General features: G+C 46.0%; 3 protein-coding genes across 32 annotated transcripts in view; 2 read left to right on the top strand and 1 right to left on the bottom strand.

The window, feature by feature from the left end:
* Nucleotides 1-19,332, top strand: part of GGNBP2 (gametogenetin binding protein 2) — a 141,419-nt gene that overhangs the window by 72,124 nt on the left and 49,963 nt on the right. The window lies entirely within an intron of this gene.
* Nucleotides 1-19,332, bottom strand: part of MYO19 (myosin XIX) — a 67,686-nt gene that overhangs the window by 43,862 nt on the left and 4,492 nt on the right. For 8 of the 24 annotated variants that reach the window (XM_063718713.1, XM_063718714.1, XM_063718716.1 and 5 more), the window contains exons 1-6: nucleotides 13,749-13,882; nucleotides 12,932-13,083; nucleotides 11,498-11,652; nucleotides 7,168-7,306; nucleotides 6,659-6,807; nucleotides 4,341-4,454 (exon numbers count right to left, since the gene is read on the bottom strand). In XM_063718713.1, coding sequence (XP_063574783.1) covers nucleotides 4,341-4,454; nucleotides 6,659-6,807; nucleotides 7,168-7,306; nucleotides 11,498-11,509 — 414 coding nt within the window. In that variant the 5' untranslated portion in view covers nucleotides 11,510-11,652; nucleotides 12,932-13,083; nucleotides 13,749-13,882. The other 16 variants (XM_063718722.1, XM_054536803.2, XM_054536802.2 and 13 more) reach the window with 9 other exon arrangements.
* Nucleotides 13,847-18,252, top strand: PIGW (phosphatidylinositol glycan anchor biosynthesis class W). Of its 7 annotated transcripts, none has more exons than XM_054536795.2 (3): nucleotides 14,512-14,567; nucleotides 15,661-15,756; nucleotides 16,058-18,252. In XM_054536795.2, the coding sequence occupies exon 3, from the start codon at nucleotides 16,066-16,068 to the stop codon at nucleotides 17,578-17,580; it is 1,515 nt and encodes a 504-aa protein (XP_054392770.1). In that variant the 5' UTR covers nucleotides 14,512-14,567; nucleotides 15,661-15,756; nucleotides 16,058-16,065; the 3' UTR covers nucleotides 17,581-18,252. The 7 variants fall into 7 exon arrangements, with proteins under 7 accessions (XP_063574781.1, XP_054392773.1, XP_054392769.1 ...); XM_054536797.2 differs by having other exon boundaries at nucleotides 14,514-14,567; nucleotides 15,664-15,756; XM_063718712.1 differs by lacking the exon at nucleotides 14,512-14,567 and adding an exon at nucleotides 14,665-14,765 and having other exon boundaries at nucleotides 15,664-15,756.

Below are 19,332 nucleotides of genomic sequence, written 5' to 3'. Positions count from 1 at the left end.
TGCAGATTTTCAATTGCGTGGGGAGTTGGTACCCCAACCTCTGCATTGTTCAATGGCAGACCATTTGATATTGTACTACATTTCTTGGATGCAATTTTCTCTTTGTTTTTCAATTTGGATAATTTCTATTCACCAACTGTCAAGTTCACTAATGCATTCTTTTGCATGTCTAGTCTGTTGATATGCCCAAAGATTTATCATGTTTTAAATTTTTTATCATCTCCATTTGATTATTTATAGTTTCCACCTCTCTGCTGAAAGACTGGAGGAATCTTTTCTGGAGACACCAATAAGCTCATGGGAAAAGTTATGGCCATTCAGGGTCCCACAAGTCTAAAAAGCTACTTACAGTGAGGCCCCATTGGTTGACAATCTTGTACGTAAACACAGATTCTAATCAGTTGTTTAATGCCTTATTTTCAAATATGAACAGACACTCAAGGATCATTATTTCATAAGCCTCTTTTATGTGAAATGACAAATATCATAAATGTTAGAAAAAAACTAGAATGTAGAATTAAAATTTCTAACAAATATTCAAAGTTCCAAAGAATTGGAAGGTAAAGAAAAGAATATCTCTTGGAAGATTAAAAAAATAAAAGAGAAAGGAGGATAGGTGAGAAAAATATGATTACACAACTAACCAAATTTCCTCACAGAAGTTCCAGAAGAAGAAAACACGGGAGGAAATTATTAGATATAATACAAAAATACTTCCCTGAACAAAAGGACATGAGTTTCCAAGTTAAAAAGACCCACAAAAAGTACCCAGCATAATAAGTGAAGAAAGGCTATACCACAACATAGCACTGTGAATTTTAATACCTAAAAGCTTTTGGGGAAAAAAAAAATCACCATTATGGACTGGCTCTCTCAACAGCAATATATGAAAATAAAACCTCGGCCAGGCACAGTGGCTCATGCCTGTAATCCCAGCACTTTGGGAGGCCGGGGCGGGCGGATCACGAGGTCAAGAGATCGAGATCATCCTGGCCAACATGGTGAAACCCCATCTCTACTAAAAATACAAAAATTAGCTGGGTGTGGTGGTGCATGCCTGTAGTTCTAACTACTCGGGAGGCTGAGGCAGAATTGCTTGAACCCGGGAAGCAGAGGTTGCAGTGAGCCAAGATTGTGCCACTGCACTCCAGCCTGGCAACAAAGCAAGACTCTGTCTCAAAAAAAAAAAGAAAAAGAAAACAGAAAATAAACTCTCTATATTCAGAAAGAAAATTATTTCTAACCTGGAAGTATAAAACCCAGCCAAAATATCAATCAGATTCGAGGCAGAATAGACATTTTCAGATGTGCAACAATTTGCCCTCCATGTACCTTGTTCAGGAAACTACTAAAGAATATGGTTTGGCCAGGCGTGGTGGCTCATGCCTGTAATCCCAGCACTTTAGGAGGCCGAGGCAGGTGGATCACGAAGTCAGGAGTTCAAGACCAGCCTGGCCAAGATGGTGAAACCCCGTATCTATTAAAAATACAAAAATTAGCTGGGCGTGGTGGCAGGCTACTCAGGAGGAGGCTGAGGCAGAGAACTGCTTGAACCCAGGAGGTGGAGGTTGCAGTGAGCCGAGATCACACCACTGCACTCCAGCCTAGGTGACAGTGCAAGACTTGGTCTCAAAAAAAAAAAAAAAAAAAAAAAAAGAATATGGTTCATAAAAACAAAACAAGGCAGTAAATGAAGAAAAAGAAAGCCATGGAGACTAGGCGTGGTTGGCTCATGCCTGTAAACCCAGCACTTTGGGAGGCCAATGCGGGAAGATCACTTGAGGCCAGGAGTTCAAGACCAGCCTGGCCAACATGGCGAAACCCCACTCTACTAAAAATATAAAAATAGCAGGTCAGGTGTGATGGGTCATGCCTGTAATCCCAGCACTTTGGGAGGCCGAGGCGAGTGGATCACGAGGTCAGGAGATTGAGACCATCCTGGCTAACACAGTGAAACCCGTCTCTACTAAAAATACAAAAAATTAGCCAGGCGTGGTGGCGGGCGCCTGTAGTCCCAGCTACTCAGGAGGCTGAGGCAGGAGAATGGTGTGAACCCGGGAGGCAGAAGTTGCAGTGAGCCGAGATCGTGCCACTGCACTCCAGCCTGGGCAACAGAGCGAGACTCCGTCTCAAAAAAAAAAAAAAAAAAAAAAAAAAACAACTTAGCTGGGTGTGGTGGTATGCATCTGTAATCCCAGCTACTCGGGAGGCTGAGGCATGAGAATTATTGGAACTGGGGAGGCGGAGGTTGCAGTGGGCTGAGATTGTGCCCCTGCACTCCAGCCTGGGCGACAGAAACCCTGTCTCAAAAAAAACAAAAAACAAAAACAAAATAAAGAGAACGCTATGGGCTCCCGCCATGGGGGATTTATCCTAGGACAGATGGGAATCTGGGGATGTGCAGAAGCAAAGAAGCTTCCAAGCAACAGCTGTGTGGCAGCAGCCCTGAGTAGCCACCAATCCAGACGGAAGAAAAGATGTGGTCTGAGAGCTCTAGGAAGGGTATCTCCAATGAAAGAAGCTGATTTGCTTGCCAGTTTGACAGGTGTTTTCCAGATTTGGTGACAAGTCTGGTAATGAGTTAATAATGGTATATAAAAACTAAACAAGTGAAAAAATGGGGCAATTATTTATTTATTATTTATTTTACTTGCCCCACTTTTTCACTGGTTTAGTTTTTGTACACCACTATTAAACTAAACAGGGAAAACAGGGAAAATAAAAATTATGCAAGAATATATAGTATATTATATGGCTCTGCTATTAATATACACAGGACCATAACCATGTAAATACTGCTTATTAACTTAATTAGAAATTATGAAATAATTATATACAGAATATATATTTTGAGGGCAGGGAAATAAGGGTTAAATCCTCATCAAAGTAGGAAGTGAACAGATAAGGTCCAAAACCAAAAAGTCACTAACAATATAAGCAGTAGTTTAAAAATACGGATGTAAACACCCAGATAAACTGATAAAAGATGTGCAAGTAACTGCCATCTGGAGAGAGGGAACAAGGTTGAAAGACAAGGAGCAGGTTTGCTGTTTTTCTTTATAAGCTTTGTAGTATTGCTTGATTTTTTGAACTATGTAACTACATTACTATTTATTAAAAATAAATTTTTGAAAATATACCAGGCCCAGCCCAGGGCTACAGTGGCTGCTCAATAAAGGGTTACCAAGCTCTCTGGCCGGATGAGTCTTGGGCCAGGTTCAGCTTCAGTTCCCCAGAGCAATTCTGGGGGACAAGGCTTCGTTGAGAAGCTGGGCATAAGCCACTTCACTAGCCACCTTGATATAGCTCCTAGAGATCCCCTCCTAACCCAAGTCCAAGCCCTCATCCCTGCAACTTACTGTCTTTGTTTTCTTGTCTGTCTCTCTCAGCAGACTAAGTGCCCCCTGAAAGCTACATGTTGCATTTTTCATCCCACTGCCACCCCTCAGTGCCCAGCCAGAAGCCTAGAACCTGGCAAGTTCTCAGTGTTCAGCAATTCTCATATGTGAGTGAAGGCAGGAGGAGTTTACGGTCCAAAGAGTTCCTCATGAAGGTAAAAGTGTTGTGGAAAGGGCGAGGCAGCTGGGTGAGGCTTGTCAAGAAGGTGGCAAGGCCTTGGCCAATAGTCTCCTTTGACCAGCTGTGCAACTCCCCACTCATCTGTATCCAACATCCTGTTATGGTTTTGCTACCCAGAAGGCCACGTGGCCATACCAGGAGCTTCTGTCCTCCCCAACACCTGGCCCAATATACTGCCCTTGCCACCATGGGCAACCCAGAGGGTTCAGGTGGTCTACTCCAACAAACTCTTTCCCACAAGAACCCCAGCTACTTTGGAGGAGCACTGCCACATGCCAAGCATGCCACCAGGTACCATATGTACAGTGACTCATTTAACTCTCACAGAAGTCCTATGAGTCAGGTGTTGGTCCTCCCCTTCCATTTTACAAGTGGAAGAACTGAGAGCTTTGCAGAAGCTAAGTACTTTTCTGATGTCTTCTTAACCACTATGCTGGAATCCCCAGCAGCTGACTTTTGTTTCCAGTGGTGTCAGAGCTGGGAGAGACTTTCAATGAGAAAATAAGACTTAGAAAGGAAGCTTCATTCCTATTTCACCCAGGGTGATGGCAGAGCTAGCAGTACAGCCTGGACTGGAATCCTGTCTCTTGACTTCTGGCTCAGTGCTAGCCCACCATTGTGCACCAACCCCAGCTTCAGCCAGCGTATCTGGGAATAATTAGGAAGCAAACAACTCCACAAGGAAGGCCAAGGAATGACCCCTGCCTCCCTGTCCACCCAGCCAGTCGTGAGTTGATAGGATGGGAAAGACGTCTTCCTACCTTTCCAGCACCACTCTCTCCACTGACAACAATAGACTGGTTGACTGGTTCAATCAGGCTCTTGACATTCCTGTAGGTCTGTTCACCCACAGTGAACACATGGGGCTTCAGTTTCTGGAACATCAAGGAGTGAAAGGTCATGTGACGGAATGCCTGTTTTTCAATGATGACTGAGCCAACGATGACTGAGATGGGGAGGCTGCCAATAGCAGTGGTGGGATGCTTCCTCCAGAAAAATTTTCTGGATGTCACAGTGTTAGGCCCAACTTTAGAACCCCTATGCTGGCTTTACCTACTCATCTTCTCTCAGCCTAGAAGCAGTGCTAGCCTTGACCAGTTTATAACATTAACACTTTATACTCCCATCTTATCTTGCTTTAATTGTCTTATCCTTCTGCCTATTACTTCATTTTACTATAATTTGCAATTTGCAAAGTTCTTATAAACTACTAAGTCTGTCCACTAATTGGAAATATAACCGTATTTTATACGGTTCCTCATATAAGGAATGTGAGGTTCAGAGGAGTTAAATAACCTTTCAAGGCCACTCAGCAAGTAAGTATATCCACGACTTAAATTCCAAAACCACTGTTCTCCTTTTCTTCAACAACTATTAACTGTCTTCAATGTACTAGGCATCAATCAAGCTGGATGCTGAGGAAACATAGGAGACTACAACTTGGCTTTTACTTTTCAGGAGGCAGGGCAGACAGCAGACAGGGCTCTCAGGACAGACTTCCCCTGGATTCCAACTGGATACCTCATCATGCATGAACTTCTGGAGGGCCACGCCTCCACAATGCCCAGCTAACCCAGCCAGCAGTGATCACTTAGCCACAGCTTGCTGAGGGAGAAGGCAACTGTTCCATATGGCATCAGAGCCACTCCTCTCTACACCTGCCCTTGCCCCAGCCACCTATCACCTAGAGGGATACAAAGCCTCCAACTGTTGTCTCTGCCTCCTGCCTCACCTTCTTAAACCCAACTCCCAGAGTAATTATTCATCTAGTGGGTTCTGTTCCCAGTCCCACCTCTACCTGGATGAAGACACTCTGCAGATTCTCTCTGCCTCCTATGGTGCTTCAGACTCTTCACAAACAACCCTGGCTTTCTCGTCTTCCTGCTCTCATCTACTCCCTCTTGCCCCCAAGACCTCCCTCCTGCCAGCAAGTTTTCTCTCACCTCTCCCTGAATGCATCACGCACTTTTACACCAACAAGCTCATTATCTGTCTGTACCTCCACCACCCCACCCCAAATAACTTATCCTTTTCTCAGTAAAAGAATAAGTTACTTTCCTCAGTAGAGATAAACATATGCTGAATTTTCCAGGGCAATCCTTATCGTGCATAATTTCATTCTTTTCTAAAAAGGTAGTTTTGCTGGACTCAGTGGCTCATGCCTATAATCTCAGCACTTTGGGAGGCTACGGCGGGTGGATCACTTGAGGTCAGGAGTTCGAGACCAGCCTGGCCAACATGGTGAAACCCCATCTCTACTAAAATACAAAAATTAGCCAGGCATGGTGGTGGGCACCTGTAGTCCCAGCTACTCGGGAGGCCGAGGCACAAGAATCACTTGAACCCTGGAGGCGGAGGTTGCGGTGAGTCAAGATCGCACTACTGCGCTCCACCCTGGGTGACAGGGAGAGACTCAGTCTCAAAATAAATAGGGCCGGGTGCGGTGGCTCACACCTGTAATTCCAGCACTTTGGGAGGCCGAGGTGGGTGGATCACCTGATGTCAGGAGTTTGAGACCAGCCTGACCAATATGGAGAAACTCCATCTCTACTAAAAATACAAAATTAGCCAGGTGTGGTGGCATATGCCTGTAATCCCAGCTACTGAGGAAGCTGAAGCAGGAGAATTGCTTTAACTCAGGAGGTGGAGGTTGCGCTGAGCCCAGATCATGCCATTGCACTCCAGCCTGGGCAATAAGAGTGAAACTCCATCTCAAAATAAATGAATAATTAAAAAAAAATAAGGTAGTTTGTTAAATACACAAATATATAATACCTTTATAAATCCTTTCCTGTTAATAAAACCGCAAACAAGAAAAAAAAATCCTTTCTCTTATGTCTCTATTTTAGGTTTCAAACTCAGTTAAACAAATATTTATTCCCCACTTTGCACCTTCTGTCCTGTAGTCAGTTCTTTATGGTTCAAAATTCTGCCAGCTCCTATTGGGCAGGCCATGGCACTAGCAGACTCTGAATGACCACATGGCTGGTGAATAGATGAATAAGGACAGGGGTAACTGCAAAGAGGTTTAGTGGGAGGTAGAGGAGCCCTGAGGCCACAGGCAGCGGCAGAGCCTTACCTGGGGCTGAGGCGCAGCATGGTACTCTCTCATTAGCTCGGGCGAGTAGAGCTGAGGAACAGGCTTGAAGGGGTTCAAGGCTACCAGGGTGCAGCCAGCATTAGTGTAGAATGTGTCTGCCATGTACCGGGCCTGCAGGCACCTCAGGACTGAGGCAGAGATGCCTTTAGCAAACTCGGGCTCAAATATAGTCAAACCACACACACAGACATCTACTTAAGTAACAGCCCTCTTTCTGCAATTAGCCAAGAATCATTAAATCCCAGCAGCTCCCTGAAGAACAGATACAAGATCTAATTAAGACGAGCTCCAAATCTGAAGCAAAGCATGCCCTGGGGAGCCCAGGTGCAGCTGTCATGCTCCCTCAGGCGGAGGTCTGGAGCAGCCCACCTGGCTCCAGATTAGGAGTCCTGCCGACCTCCGTCTGACCTGGAGAAGCTGTGCTGACTACTCTCATCACACCTCCAACCTCCTGGAGATGGTACTCTTGAGGAATGGGAGGCCCATACCTGTCTCTAGTGTCACAGGATTCACCCTAGTGAGGTCATCCAGCTTGTACAGCAGGACCTCCCCACCCAGGAACTCCTGCAGGTCTTCTCTGAGGTACTCCCTGGCTTGGCCATCAGACCCCAGATTGTGGCCATTGACCTGGAAGAGATAACATGAAGGTGAGGCCAGGCGCAGTGGCTCACGCCTATAATCCCAGCACTCTGGGAGGCCAAGGCGGGTGGGTCACAAGGTGAGGAGATCGAGACCATCCTGGCTAACATGGTGAAACCCTGTCTCTACTTAAAAAAATACAAAAAATTAGCCAGGCGTGGCGGGCGCCTGTAGTCCCAGCTACTCGGAAGGCTGAGGCAGGAGAATGGCGTGATCCCGGGAGGCGGAGCTTGCAGTGAGCCAACATTGTGCTACTGCACTCCAGCCTGGGCGACAGAGCAAGACTCTGTCTCAAAAAAAAAAAAGAAAAACCAAAAAACCAAAAAACATAAAGGCCATGACAGCTGGTACTCAGAACAGCTGGCAGCTACAGAAGGGTGGGAACCTGTATAGTAGAAGGAGACTCTGGTATCATAGTCTGGTTGGGTTCAAATTTCAGTTCTGCCTCTTACTAGCCCTGTGAGCCTGGGTAAGTTACCCTCTTTGAGTCACAGTTTCTTTATTCGTAAATAAAGGAAAATAAACTCAACTGACAGGGTTATTGGGAAGAAAAGCAAGAAGAGATATACAAAGCATTTAGTCAGTGCCCGGCATACAGCATGTACTCAACAAATGCTATCTCTTCTGCCAAGAGCTCCGGCCACTTAAGTAGCACTTCCAGGCTACTAGCCTTATTAGAAATAAGGCTATAGGAATGTTGCAAAGGAAAAGAACCATGGGTTAGGCCTTTTTGGGAAGAGACAGTTCAGCTTTTGATGTAAAACAGCTGTACCTTCTGAGAGAGGTAGCCCCACGTCTTCATCACCTGCCTTTTGTGGCTTAAATTTAGGCTGGCTAATGAATTGGTTCCCTTGGCCGGAGTCTGCTTGAGAGAAAGCCTGGCTCAGAAGGCTATCTGAGGTCAAGAATAGGCACCAAGGGAACAGGTCCTTTCTCCTCCCTTGCCTATCTTTTTTTTTCCTTTCTTTTTTAAGAGATGCAATCTTGCTCTGCTACCCAGGCTGCAGTGCAGTGGTGTGATCATATCTCACTGCAGCCTCCAACTCCTGAGCTCAAGTGATCCTTCTGCCTCAGCTTCCCAAGTAATTGGGACTAGAGGCATGAGTCACCCTATCTTCCTTTGCCCGTCCTTGATGTCAAACCTTTCCACATGTATCATCCCTCCACTTCCTCCCGTGGTCCCATTTCTCCTACTGTCTCCTTTGGGGATGCAAGAAAGATAGAGTGGGGGTTGAAGACAGGTATCTTGCTGAAATGTGCTTTTGAAGGAAGAGGTCTGTGATACAACAGGTGAATTTCCAATGAGAATGGTGAGCCTAAAATTTCAAACCTCTCATAGAAATAAGCCATGGTGGCAAGTTTCCTCCAAGAGGCCCAGTAATGCATTTCTTCCAAAACCACTGCCTGTTCTCTGAACTTTGGGCCCACTATAATGCACAAGGTAAGCTCTTGGCCTCCAGAGTAACTACTGAGGTCAGAGCACAGCTATATCTATGCATATCCCTCTGCTTTTATGAAGGGGAAAAAAAAACACCACCACACAAACCACTCACAAACACAGACACAATTTATGAAGAGTTCTGATCCAACCAGAGTGGCATCTGAGTATAGTGATCAAGTACCTGGACTTGAAAGTTAGTTGTCTGGCTTTGAATCCTGATTCTACCTCTTACAGTTATATTACTCTTATGTTAATTTCTTCATCTCTTTGTGCCTCAATTCTCCTCATCTGGTCCCTGTAATCCCAGCTACTTGGGAGGCTGAGGTAGAAGAACCACTTGGGCCTAAAAGTTCGAGGCTGCAATGAGTTATGATCGTACCACTGCACTCTAGCCTGGCCAACAGAGCAAGACCTTGTCTCTAAAGTAAAAAATAAAAATAGAAAAATTTCCAGCTGGCCATAGTGGCTCAAGCCTGTAATCTCAGCACTTAGGGAGGCCAAGGTGACCCTGTCTCTATAAAAAATATTTAAAAATTAGCTGGGTGTTATGGTATGTGCCTGTAACCCCAGCTATTCTAGAGGCTGACGCAGGAGAGTTGCTTAAGCCCAGGAGGCTGAGGCTGCAGTGAGCTATGGTGATATCACTGCACTGGGCGACAAAGTGAGACCCTGTTTCTAAATAATTTTTTAAAGTTCTTTTCTGTAAAATGGGATAATGGTACCTACCTCACAGATACAAGCACATAAACACATGAAGGATTTAGAAAGGCCATCTGGAATCTGCCAAAAGGGGTTAGCTATTCTTCTAAAAGTGGCTTTTGTATTTTTTTTTTTTTGACACAGAGTCTCGCCCTATCGCCCAGGCTGGAGTGCAGTGGCACAATCTTGGCTCACTGCAACCTCTGTCTCCCAGGTTCAAGTGATTCTCATGTCTCAGCCACCCAAGTAACTGGGATCACAGGTATGCACCACCATACCTGGCTAGTTTTTGTATTTTTAGTAGAAATAGGGTTTTGCCATGTTGGCCAGACTGGTCTCGAACTCTTGGCCTCAGGTGATCTGCCCGCCTCGACCTCCCAAAGTATTGGGATTACAGGCATGAGCCACCGTGCCTGGCCTTATTTATTTATTTATTTAAGAGACAGGGTCTCACGGATGGGTGCGGTGGCTCACGCCTGTAAAAGCACTTGGGGAGGCCGAGGCGGACGGATCACCTAAGGTCAGGAGTTTGAGACCAGCCTTGTCAACAGAGTGAGACTCCATCTCTAAAATAAAAATAAATAAATAAATAAATAAATAAAAATTATTAAAAAAAATTTAGAGGCCGGGCGCGGTGGCTCACGCCTGTAGTCCCAGCACTTTGGGAGGCCGAGGTGGGTGGATCACGAGGTCAGGAGATCAAGACCATCCTGGCTAACACGGTGAAACCCCATCTCTACTAAAAAATACAAAAAATTAGCCAGGCGTGGTGGCTGGCGCCTGTAGTCCCAACTACTCGAGAAGCTGAGGCAGGAGAATGGCATGAACCTGGGAGGCGGAGGTTGCAGTGAGCCAAGATCAAGCCACTACATTCCAGCCTGGGTGACAGAGTGAGACTCTGTCTCAAAAAAAAAAAAAAAAAAAAAAAAATTGGAAAATAGAGATAAGCAAAAGGAGCATAAAAATCCATAATCATACTACCCAGAAATAACCAATATTTTAGAGAATATCATAGGTTTTTTCCCTACATATTTTAAGAACACTGAAAAGTATTATATTTTTGTGTAACTTGCTTTATTCCATTGTATTGATATACCTTTTTTTAATAAGAGAAAAAAAGTTAAAAATAAGCAATAAAAAAGCCCAGAGCAGTCAACTGTTTTGCCCACTTCTTACCTTCAAATCTGTTCCAGGAGCCATATGGCTGGAAGGTCAAGCTGCCGTGTCTACTATGGCTCCCTTGAGGCTGGCAGGCCCCACACCTGGCTGCTACCTTGCTGAGTTCAGGCACTTACCTACCCAAGACTCCACTAGACTCTGAGCTCCCTGAGGGCAAGCACCACCCTCAACATCTGCCTCAGCCCAGTGCCTGGCAATACTTGGTACAATAAAAAGTCAGCAGATAAGTACTGCCACTCTCTCAGGACCAAGAGCTACACACGAAGGATGATATGGGTATGAGATAGAGCTCCACTGTAAAGGGTGATTTGGAATCCTACAGGCCTGGGGCAACAGTAGCCTTTTCAGAGAGGCGGAGACATGGGGATCATGTAACCCATCATTCACTCATTAGAATCCTTCTATATTTTCTCATAGATAGTCTCCTACATTTCTGTACAGGCTGACCTCTTTGCCTGGAGTGCTTATTTTCCTTCTCCAAGTGGCTAATTCTTTCTTGTTCTTTAAGGCTTAGCTTCAAGGAGCACATCCTCTTGCAAGCCCCAGGCTTCTACTATGCCTCAACAATTCAGGTGGCAGGGACATCTCTCAGGACTTCCTCTGCAGAATTCCCAAAGTGCCCTAAGGATTCCCTTACCCATCCCACCTTACCTATCCCAAAGAAAGGAGCTAAAAACCACAAGACAGATTCAAATTAGGTATCAGGAAGAGTTTCTTGATGATGAGTAAAAGGCACTGGAGAGACAATTTGAGGAGAGAAAAGAGACCTTTAAGGGGGCTTTCCCTTCCTTCCAGGTTAGGGCTAGCAAAAGATGCTACAGGTGCTTGAGGGCCTGGGTTATCTAAGGTTGAGGTTTTACCTGCTGGAGCATCCTCCTTCAAAGTCGTCAGCCAGGGTTCTGGGTTGCAGGAGGTACAAGCAGTACTATCCACCTAGTCATGGGACCATGGGCTGGGGTATGGTTCCAACAAAGGGCTCAGTTCTGGAGGAATCTCAGACAAATCACTCCACAGCCTGTGGCATGAGAGAGAAGACAAGGACCACACACAGGTGAGGGCTTTTCTGGGGTGACTCACTCACTCCTTCCCACCTAGCAGAAGCAACCAAAATGACATGCAAGGCAGGCCTGGGCAGAGAGTGGGCCTGTCCTTTCCCTTGCCAATTAGGAGACAGGGAAACTTTTATGAGAGCCTCAGAGGCTCCCCGGGCCAGTCTGATTACAGGGTTAGGGTTTGGGTTGGGGTGGGGCTGCAAACCCTCCGGGTCAGTGTGCCATGGAGGAGGAAGAAGACGCTGGGGAGACAGAGAAGTCTTGTGCCCTGTCCTCTACACTACACAGAAATATCTTATTTCAGTGTAGCCAGTTGCTGGTGGGGAGGAGAGGCTGGAGTCATCTCTTGCTGCTCCAGGAAAGGTGTGGTGTGGTAGTTTACATCATAGTTCAACCACTCACTGGGTGTGTGATTCTGGGTAAGGCACATCACCTACCTCAATTTCTTACCTTGAAAATGGGGACAGTTAAATCTGCCTCATAAGGAGTGGTTGTGAAGGTCAATGAGGTCATGGTTTGACAGCACCGCACAAAGTACGAACTGAGTATTCACTCAGAGGATAAACACTGTTAGCACTACGACTAACGGTTGATGATCCATTTGGGAGCACTAATCAGGTGAACAGTCTAGTGTCAACTTCAAGAAGGTGAGGATTTCAGGGAGCTGAATCCATCTGGGAGGTGGAGTGTTGTGAGGCTGGGCCTAAGCCAATCTTTGAAGAATGGTTAAGTGACCCTCAGACTTGGAATTTTCTAGGCCTTGGCACCACCCCTAGCAAGGAGAGATGAGGCTGTGGGTGAAGCGCGCCTGCAACGGATTAACCCTGGTGGAGACTTTCTTAAGGCTCTGAATACATCAAGCCTTTAAAGAACCCAGGGATAGGGACTTCCATAGAAGCTGGAAAAAGGACAATTCAGGCGGAAACAGGCATCAGGACTGTGCTGGACCAGGAAAGGTGCGGTGCTACAGCCCTAGAAGATCTTGACCCTGGACACTGACTATACCCCATCCAAGGGACAGCCATGCAGAGGGCTTCAGAGAACAAAGCTCTTTCAACTGGGAACTCATCTCAAGCAATAGGTCCAGAGAGGCAGCACAACAGGTTTGGGGTTTGAATCCAAAACCCAAGGCCCCTGGCACAGAACTCAAGAACTAAGCCTCACTCTGTTTCCTCGTTTACAAAACGGAGTGATAATATCCAGATCTCACAGGGCTAAATGAAGCGTTAAGGGGGCTAATACCTGTGAGAGCGCTCTGCAAATGTTATTACGATGCAGCATCAGCTCCTAGCTGGAGTCAAGTGAGATGAGAGCCGTTTTCTCCAGTTCTCCCAGCTCCTGCTCCAGTCGGTTTCGCGGTTACCAGCCAAGAATTTCTGGAAAGGGTGTGACCACTGTGGGCAGAAGGGAGACAGTAATGAGTAAATGGAACACCGAATCAAGGCAAGTGGCAACCTGATCACCAGTCCCTCCTTCTCAGACTCAGTTTCTTTCTAGGCATGGAGGACAGTGGGAGGGCAGACGCTGAGAAGCGCTGGGTAAGGGTCTTCATGAGTCCAGCTGGCTCCGCCCCGAGGTTCCCGGCGGGAACCGGGGACTCATGGTCCGGGCGTCTTGCCGCAAACCCAGGGCTGGGATGCCGTTCCGGAAGCACCTAGCACGGAGAGAGTATGTCCTTCCCAGGAAGGTGGACGTGACCCCAGCCAAGGGCGCAGCTCCCCTGACAGCTCCCGGGACAAGCCGCCCCCTCCCGGGGTCCTGAGTTGGGCGAAGAGTGGAGCAAGGACCCTCTCCCCACGCAGGCCGCCCCCCTGCCGGCCAGGCGGAAAGGTGGAAAGGTGATCAAGAAAGACTTCTGTTTCAAGCAAGAGCCAAGAGCTGGGCTACCCCCTCGTGAGACACAAGAGGGTCAAAAGGAAAAGGCAAAAAGAAGGGAAACGGCGCTTTGGAAGGGGAAGTGGAGACGCCTACTTCTTCCTCAGCGCTGCGGGGCAAAATGACCTCCCAAGCCCCTTCCGCGTCTGAAGGGCTTCAGATATGGGATCGGGTTGACACTCACCGGTCCCACGGCCCGAGCCGCAGTGCTTAAGGCCCCCGCCCGGCCAGACTTGGAAAGGCGGGCGGGCCAGGTCAGGTGGCGGGAAGAATACGGGCAGAGGAGAAAAGAGGAGGGGCAAGAGCGTGCAGTGAGGAGAAGAACCTGGGACCGCCGAACCGCACCGCGTCGCCTGTGGCACTGGGTAAGTGGCCGAGGGTCGGCCGGCTCCTCCCCAGGGGCGGGGCGCGCACTCGCGGCGCGGGGCCCACGTGGCTTGCCCGGGAAACCTGGTCCGGCTTGCGGGCTCCAACTACGGTGAGATGTTTTGCGACCCTGGGGTAAAATGAGGGTAAAGCGGCAGCTTCCCACGTTCTAGGGGAGAAGCGCAGAAGCACAGTTTCCTGGGCCTTCGGGCGCCCCCAGGGCTGGGGGTCTTTCAGTAGAGGTCGCCGCGGCGGAGTCTTGTGCGGGTCCGGCAGACCCCATTACCCTGATAGGGCCTCGCCCTGAGGTCTGAGGGGCCGTGTGAGGTGCACGGCGCGCCGTTTCTTCTCCAGGCGTTCCTCTCAGGGCTACAGCCCTAGAAGATCTGGCCTGCACCAGCCTAAAGGACATGACAGGAGTGGGTAGCCCATGGGCACTGGGACGAGCGCCATGATAGGCGGAGACGCGAGGAATCGGCCCGCCCGGAAGTGCCAGCTGCCTGCGTCGGCCGGAAGTGCCGCGCGGGAGGCGGAAGCGGATGGTTCCCGCGTGGTTTGGCGGGTGCAGCGGGAGTCCGGCAGCCCTGCCCACGTAGACTGTCTGCTGGGGGCGCCGGCACCTTTTGGAGCACGTGAGGTATATGGGTACTGCGCGGCCAGGTCGGGCGTCTGTTAGGAAAAAGACTTTTTATTTTTATGTTTATTTTTTAAGAGACGGAGTCTCGCTCTGTCGCCCAGGTAGGAGTGCAGTGGCGCGATCTCGGCTCACTGCTGCCTTCAACCTCTGGACTCAAGCAATCCTACGCCTCAGCCTGGCGAGTGGCTGGGATTAGAGGCGCGCACCACCAAGCTCAGCTAATTTTTAATTTTTCTTTTTTTTTTCACTCCTGGCCTTAAGCGATCCTCTCTCCTCCCAAAGCGCTAGGATTGCAGGCATGAGCCACTTCTCTCCGCTAGGACTTTTATTTTTAATGGTCAACTGATTTGAGTAGGTTACTGTGAGGTATTGTCACAGGTTCCAGACAGGCCATAATGCACACATGCATTCGCTTACTTATTCAGCTCATGGTACACTGAGAAACTCTAGGTTCATGTTTAACCAACAAATGTGTTCTTCCAGTATGCCGTTTTTCAGACAATGATGTGTGGCATTCAGAGGTGTTTTACAACCCTTAATAAAAGAGCAACTAACACTAGTATGTGCTATACATCCATTCTTAATGTACCCATCGTACCTACTTCCATCCCAACCTGAAAACATAACTGTAAATGAGGAAAGGAGCAGCCTGGGGATCCAGAAATCACTGCAGGGGTCACGTTTTGTACCGAGGCAGTAGGTTTGGAGAGGCTCTGAACTGGAACCAAGGCCCCCAACTTCAAAATGTACTTGGCCCCTAGCCTTTGAATTTGCTTTAAAGTCATTAGTAAATCCTATTCAATTTTCATCAAAGAATCTTCATGATACGTACTGTGCTCCATAATAGAAATTCCCATCTGCCTATGATGCCATTCTCAGAGTTTATATCCCAAATTCGCTTTCTTTTCCTTTGCTTTTTCTTTTCTTTTTCTGTTTGAGACAGTCAACAGTCTCACTCTGTGGCCCAGGCTGGAGTGCAGTGGCACACTCCAACCTCTGCTTTCCCGGTTCAAGCGATTCTCCTGCCTCATCTCTCAAGTAGCTGGGATTACAGGCGGGTGCCATCACTCCTGGCTAATTTTTGTATTTTTAGTAGAGACGGGCTTTCACCATGTTGACCAGGCTGGTCTCGAACTCTTGACCTCAGGTGATCCTCCCACCTCGGCCTCCCAAAGTGCTAGGATTACAGGTGTGAGCCACCGCGCCTGGCCCCAAATTCACTTTCTTTGTGAGTCTGTCTTGTACAGGGAATAGCTGAAGCTTTGTAACCAATAATTTCATATTATTAGTATGACATTTCTATCTGAACACATTAGTGTTAAGCTTCTTCCCACAATCCTCGGAAGGGGAATCACAAATCCTAGGTGAACTCATTAGGGCCCAAAGTTCTGCTCTGAAATCTAGTAATAAGAGTAAAATTAAGCCAGGTATGCTAATTACACAAGAATGCTGCTTTTCACAAATCCATTCCTTTGCTCTTGTTTTCACAGGAAGAAAAATGTCTGAAAAGCAGATGAAGGAAGCTTTTGTCAGTAACCTCAATGGAACCACCGTGCTGGAAATCACCCAGGGATTGTGCTTTCCTGCATTCTGTATCCTGTGCAGAGGGTTCCTGATCATTTTCTCACAGTACTTGTGTTCTTTTTCACATACCTGGAAAACTAGATTCTTCATTGACTTTGTTGTCCTAATAGTTCCCATGGTAGCCACTTTGACCATTTGGGCTTCATTTATCCTCCTTGAGCTTCTTGGTGTAATTATCTTTGGGGCAGGGCTGTTGTATCAAATATACCGAAGGAGGACCTGCTATGCCAGACTGCCTTTCCTAAAAATCCTTGAAAAATTCTTGAACATCAGTCTAGAATCAGAATGCATTCCAGCCATCTCCTGTTTCCGTGTAATTACCAGTGCATTTACTGCTATTGCTATTTTGGCTGTGGACTTCCCACTTTTTCCCAGAAGATTTGCCAAAACTGAGCTCTATGGGACAGGAGCAATGGATTTTGGAGTAGGTGGCTTTGTTTTTGGGTCTGCAATGGTTTGTCTAGAGGTCAGGAGGAGAAAATATATGGAAGGGTCCAAATTGCGTTACTTTACAAACTCACTATACTCTGTATGGCCATTAGTCTTCCTAGGAATCGGACGATTAGCCATTATAAAATCAATAGGCTATCAGGAACATTTAACTGAGTATGGAGTTCACTGGAACTTTTTCTTTACCATAATAGTTGTGAAATTGATAACACCACTGCTTTTGATTATTTTTCCCCTAAATAAGTCCTGGATTATTGCCCTCAGCATTACTATATTATACCAGCTAGCCCTTGACTTTACCTCACTGAAGAGGTTAATATTATATGGCACTGATGGTAGTGGCACACGGGTTGGTCTATTAAATGCCAACCGTGAAGGAATAATCTCTACCCTGGGGTATGTGGCAATACACATGGCTGGTGTGCAAACAGGGTTATACATGCATAAGAACCGATCACATATCAAAGACTTGATAAAAGTAGCCTGTTTTCTTTTACTAGCAGCTATTAGCCTCTTCATATCTCTTTACGTAGTTCAAGTAAATGTAGAAGCAGTATCTCGAAGAATGGCAAATTTAGCCTTTTGTATTTGGATAGTTGCTTCTAGCCTGATCCTTCTTAGTAGTTTATTACTGGGTGATATAATTTTGAGTTTTGCCAAATTTCTAATTAATGGAGCTCTAGTACCATGTTCTTGGAAACTTATCCAGTCACCTGTTACAAATAAAAAGCATTCAGAATCTTTAGTCCCTGAAGCTGAAAGAATGGAACCCAGTCTTTGTTTAATCACAGCTCTAAACAGAAAACAGTTAATATTTTTCTTGCTGTCAAATATAACAACTGGCCTGATTAACCTGATGGTAGATACATTACACAGCAGTACCTTGTGGGCCTTATTTGTGGTCAATCTCTATATGTTTTCCAACTGTTTAATTGTATATGTACTATATTTGCAAGATAAGACTATACAATTTTGGTGATCAGCAGGGGTAGGATATGTAAGTATTTGGGCAATATTTAATGAGGAATATTAATTGTAAAGAAATTGTGCTTTTGGCAACAGTGTTAACCATATTTTATTATAAAATAGTTTCAGTCATCTGAACAGTAGTGATGCTTAATTATTTTTTTTTTTTTGAGACAGAGTCTCACTCTGTTACCCAGGCTGGAGTGTAGTGGTGCCATCTCAGCTCACTGCAACCTCCACCTCCCAGGTTCAAGCAATTCTCCTGCCTCAGCCTCCTGAGTAGCTGGCACTGTAGGCATGCACCACCATGCCCAGCTAATTTTTGTATTTTTAGTAGAGATGGGGTTTTGCCATATTGGCCAGGCTGGTCTCAAACTCCTGAACTCAAGTGATACACCCACCTTGGCCTCCCAAAGTGCTGGGATTACAAGTGTGAGCCACCACACTGGGCCAATGCTTAATATTTTAATGTATCTCAACAATAAAACCAAGAAGAAACAAAGCCTTTTGACTTGTTAGAATGTATTAAGTAGTATTTTAAAGAAACTTTATAGTTGTGACATTGAAAGACTTGGGGTGGGGGGAGGAAAATTTTTACTTTCCATCTTAATGTAACCTTATGCTATTCTGTATTTTTACTGTATATTGCTTTTACAATAAATATAAAATGAAATGTTTATGTTGACATTTCAGTGTGAACTGTGGATTGTCAATACTTGTTTATTGCTCAATTTAAATTTTTGAATAAAACCTAGGACTAAGAAGCAAATGTTTAAAATCAAATACTCCAGTGTGCAGATGGGTGGATAAAAAAAGAAAAATTTTAAAAATAAAATAAAGAAATTATTTATATACTATGAAGTCAGACAGTTAAATGTACCAAAGAATAGACGGAAGGCTGGGCATGGTGACTCACGCCTATAATCCTAGTACTTTGGGAGGCTGAGGTGGGAGGATCGCTTGGGCCCAGGAGTTCAAGACCATCCTGGGAAACATAGTGAGACCCTGTCTACAAAAAAAATAGACTGAATTGGATGTTGTATTATAGTTTATACACATAATAATTACGAGACAAAGTTTTGCTTTGGGATTAATTCATCTTTTAGCCTACCCTATGCTAGGGATTTAAGAAGCACAGCACAAATTTCCTGATACCTCAGAGCTTGCAATCTAGTGGAGGAAACAGACATTAAACATCCATTGTGAAATGCTAAGTTATGAAGAAAAAGCATAGGTTGTCAAGAGTGTCAAATCAAGAACTGACCTAGTAAGGAGTCAAGTTTTCCCCACAGATGTTTTTTTTTTTTTGAGCTAGAGCTGATTAGTGGGATGAGGAGTTATAAAGTCTTATGTGTCTGGGGGTTGGGGGGCAAATGGCAGAGAACATTATAGATGGATGACTCCCTCAGCAAACGTCCTACGTTGCGAGGGCACCAAGCACATAATGGAATTGAAAGAAGGCTGAACACAGAAAAAGGAAGAGCATGGGCAGAGAGCTGGAGAGGCAGGCAGGGGCCACATCAGGGAAAGAAGTACCAATAAGAAAGATGAGAGTCATCAAGTACCCAGTGTAATTTAATAAAACTATGGCTAAATTAAGGTTTAATTTAATTTTAATCTTTAACAAATAGAGATGGGGTTGCCCAGGCTGGTCTCAAATTCCTGGCCTCTTGTGATCCTCCCATCACAGCCTCCCAAAGTGCTGGGATTACAGGTGTTGTGATCCTGGCCTATAATAACGTTTAATAGTCTGCCGTCTTTTTTT

Source organism: Pongo abelii, chromosome 19 (assembly GCF_028885655.2).
Source record: "Pongo abelii isolate AG06213 chromosome 19, NHGRI_mPonAbe1-v2.0_pri, whole genome shotgun sequence".
NCBI classification, from domain to species: Eukaryota; Metazoa; Chordata; class Mammalia; order Primates; family Hominidae; genus Pongo; species Pongo abelii.
Note: the sequence above shows the minus strand (reverse complement) of the source record. Positions and strands in the feature narration are given on the sequence as shown.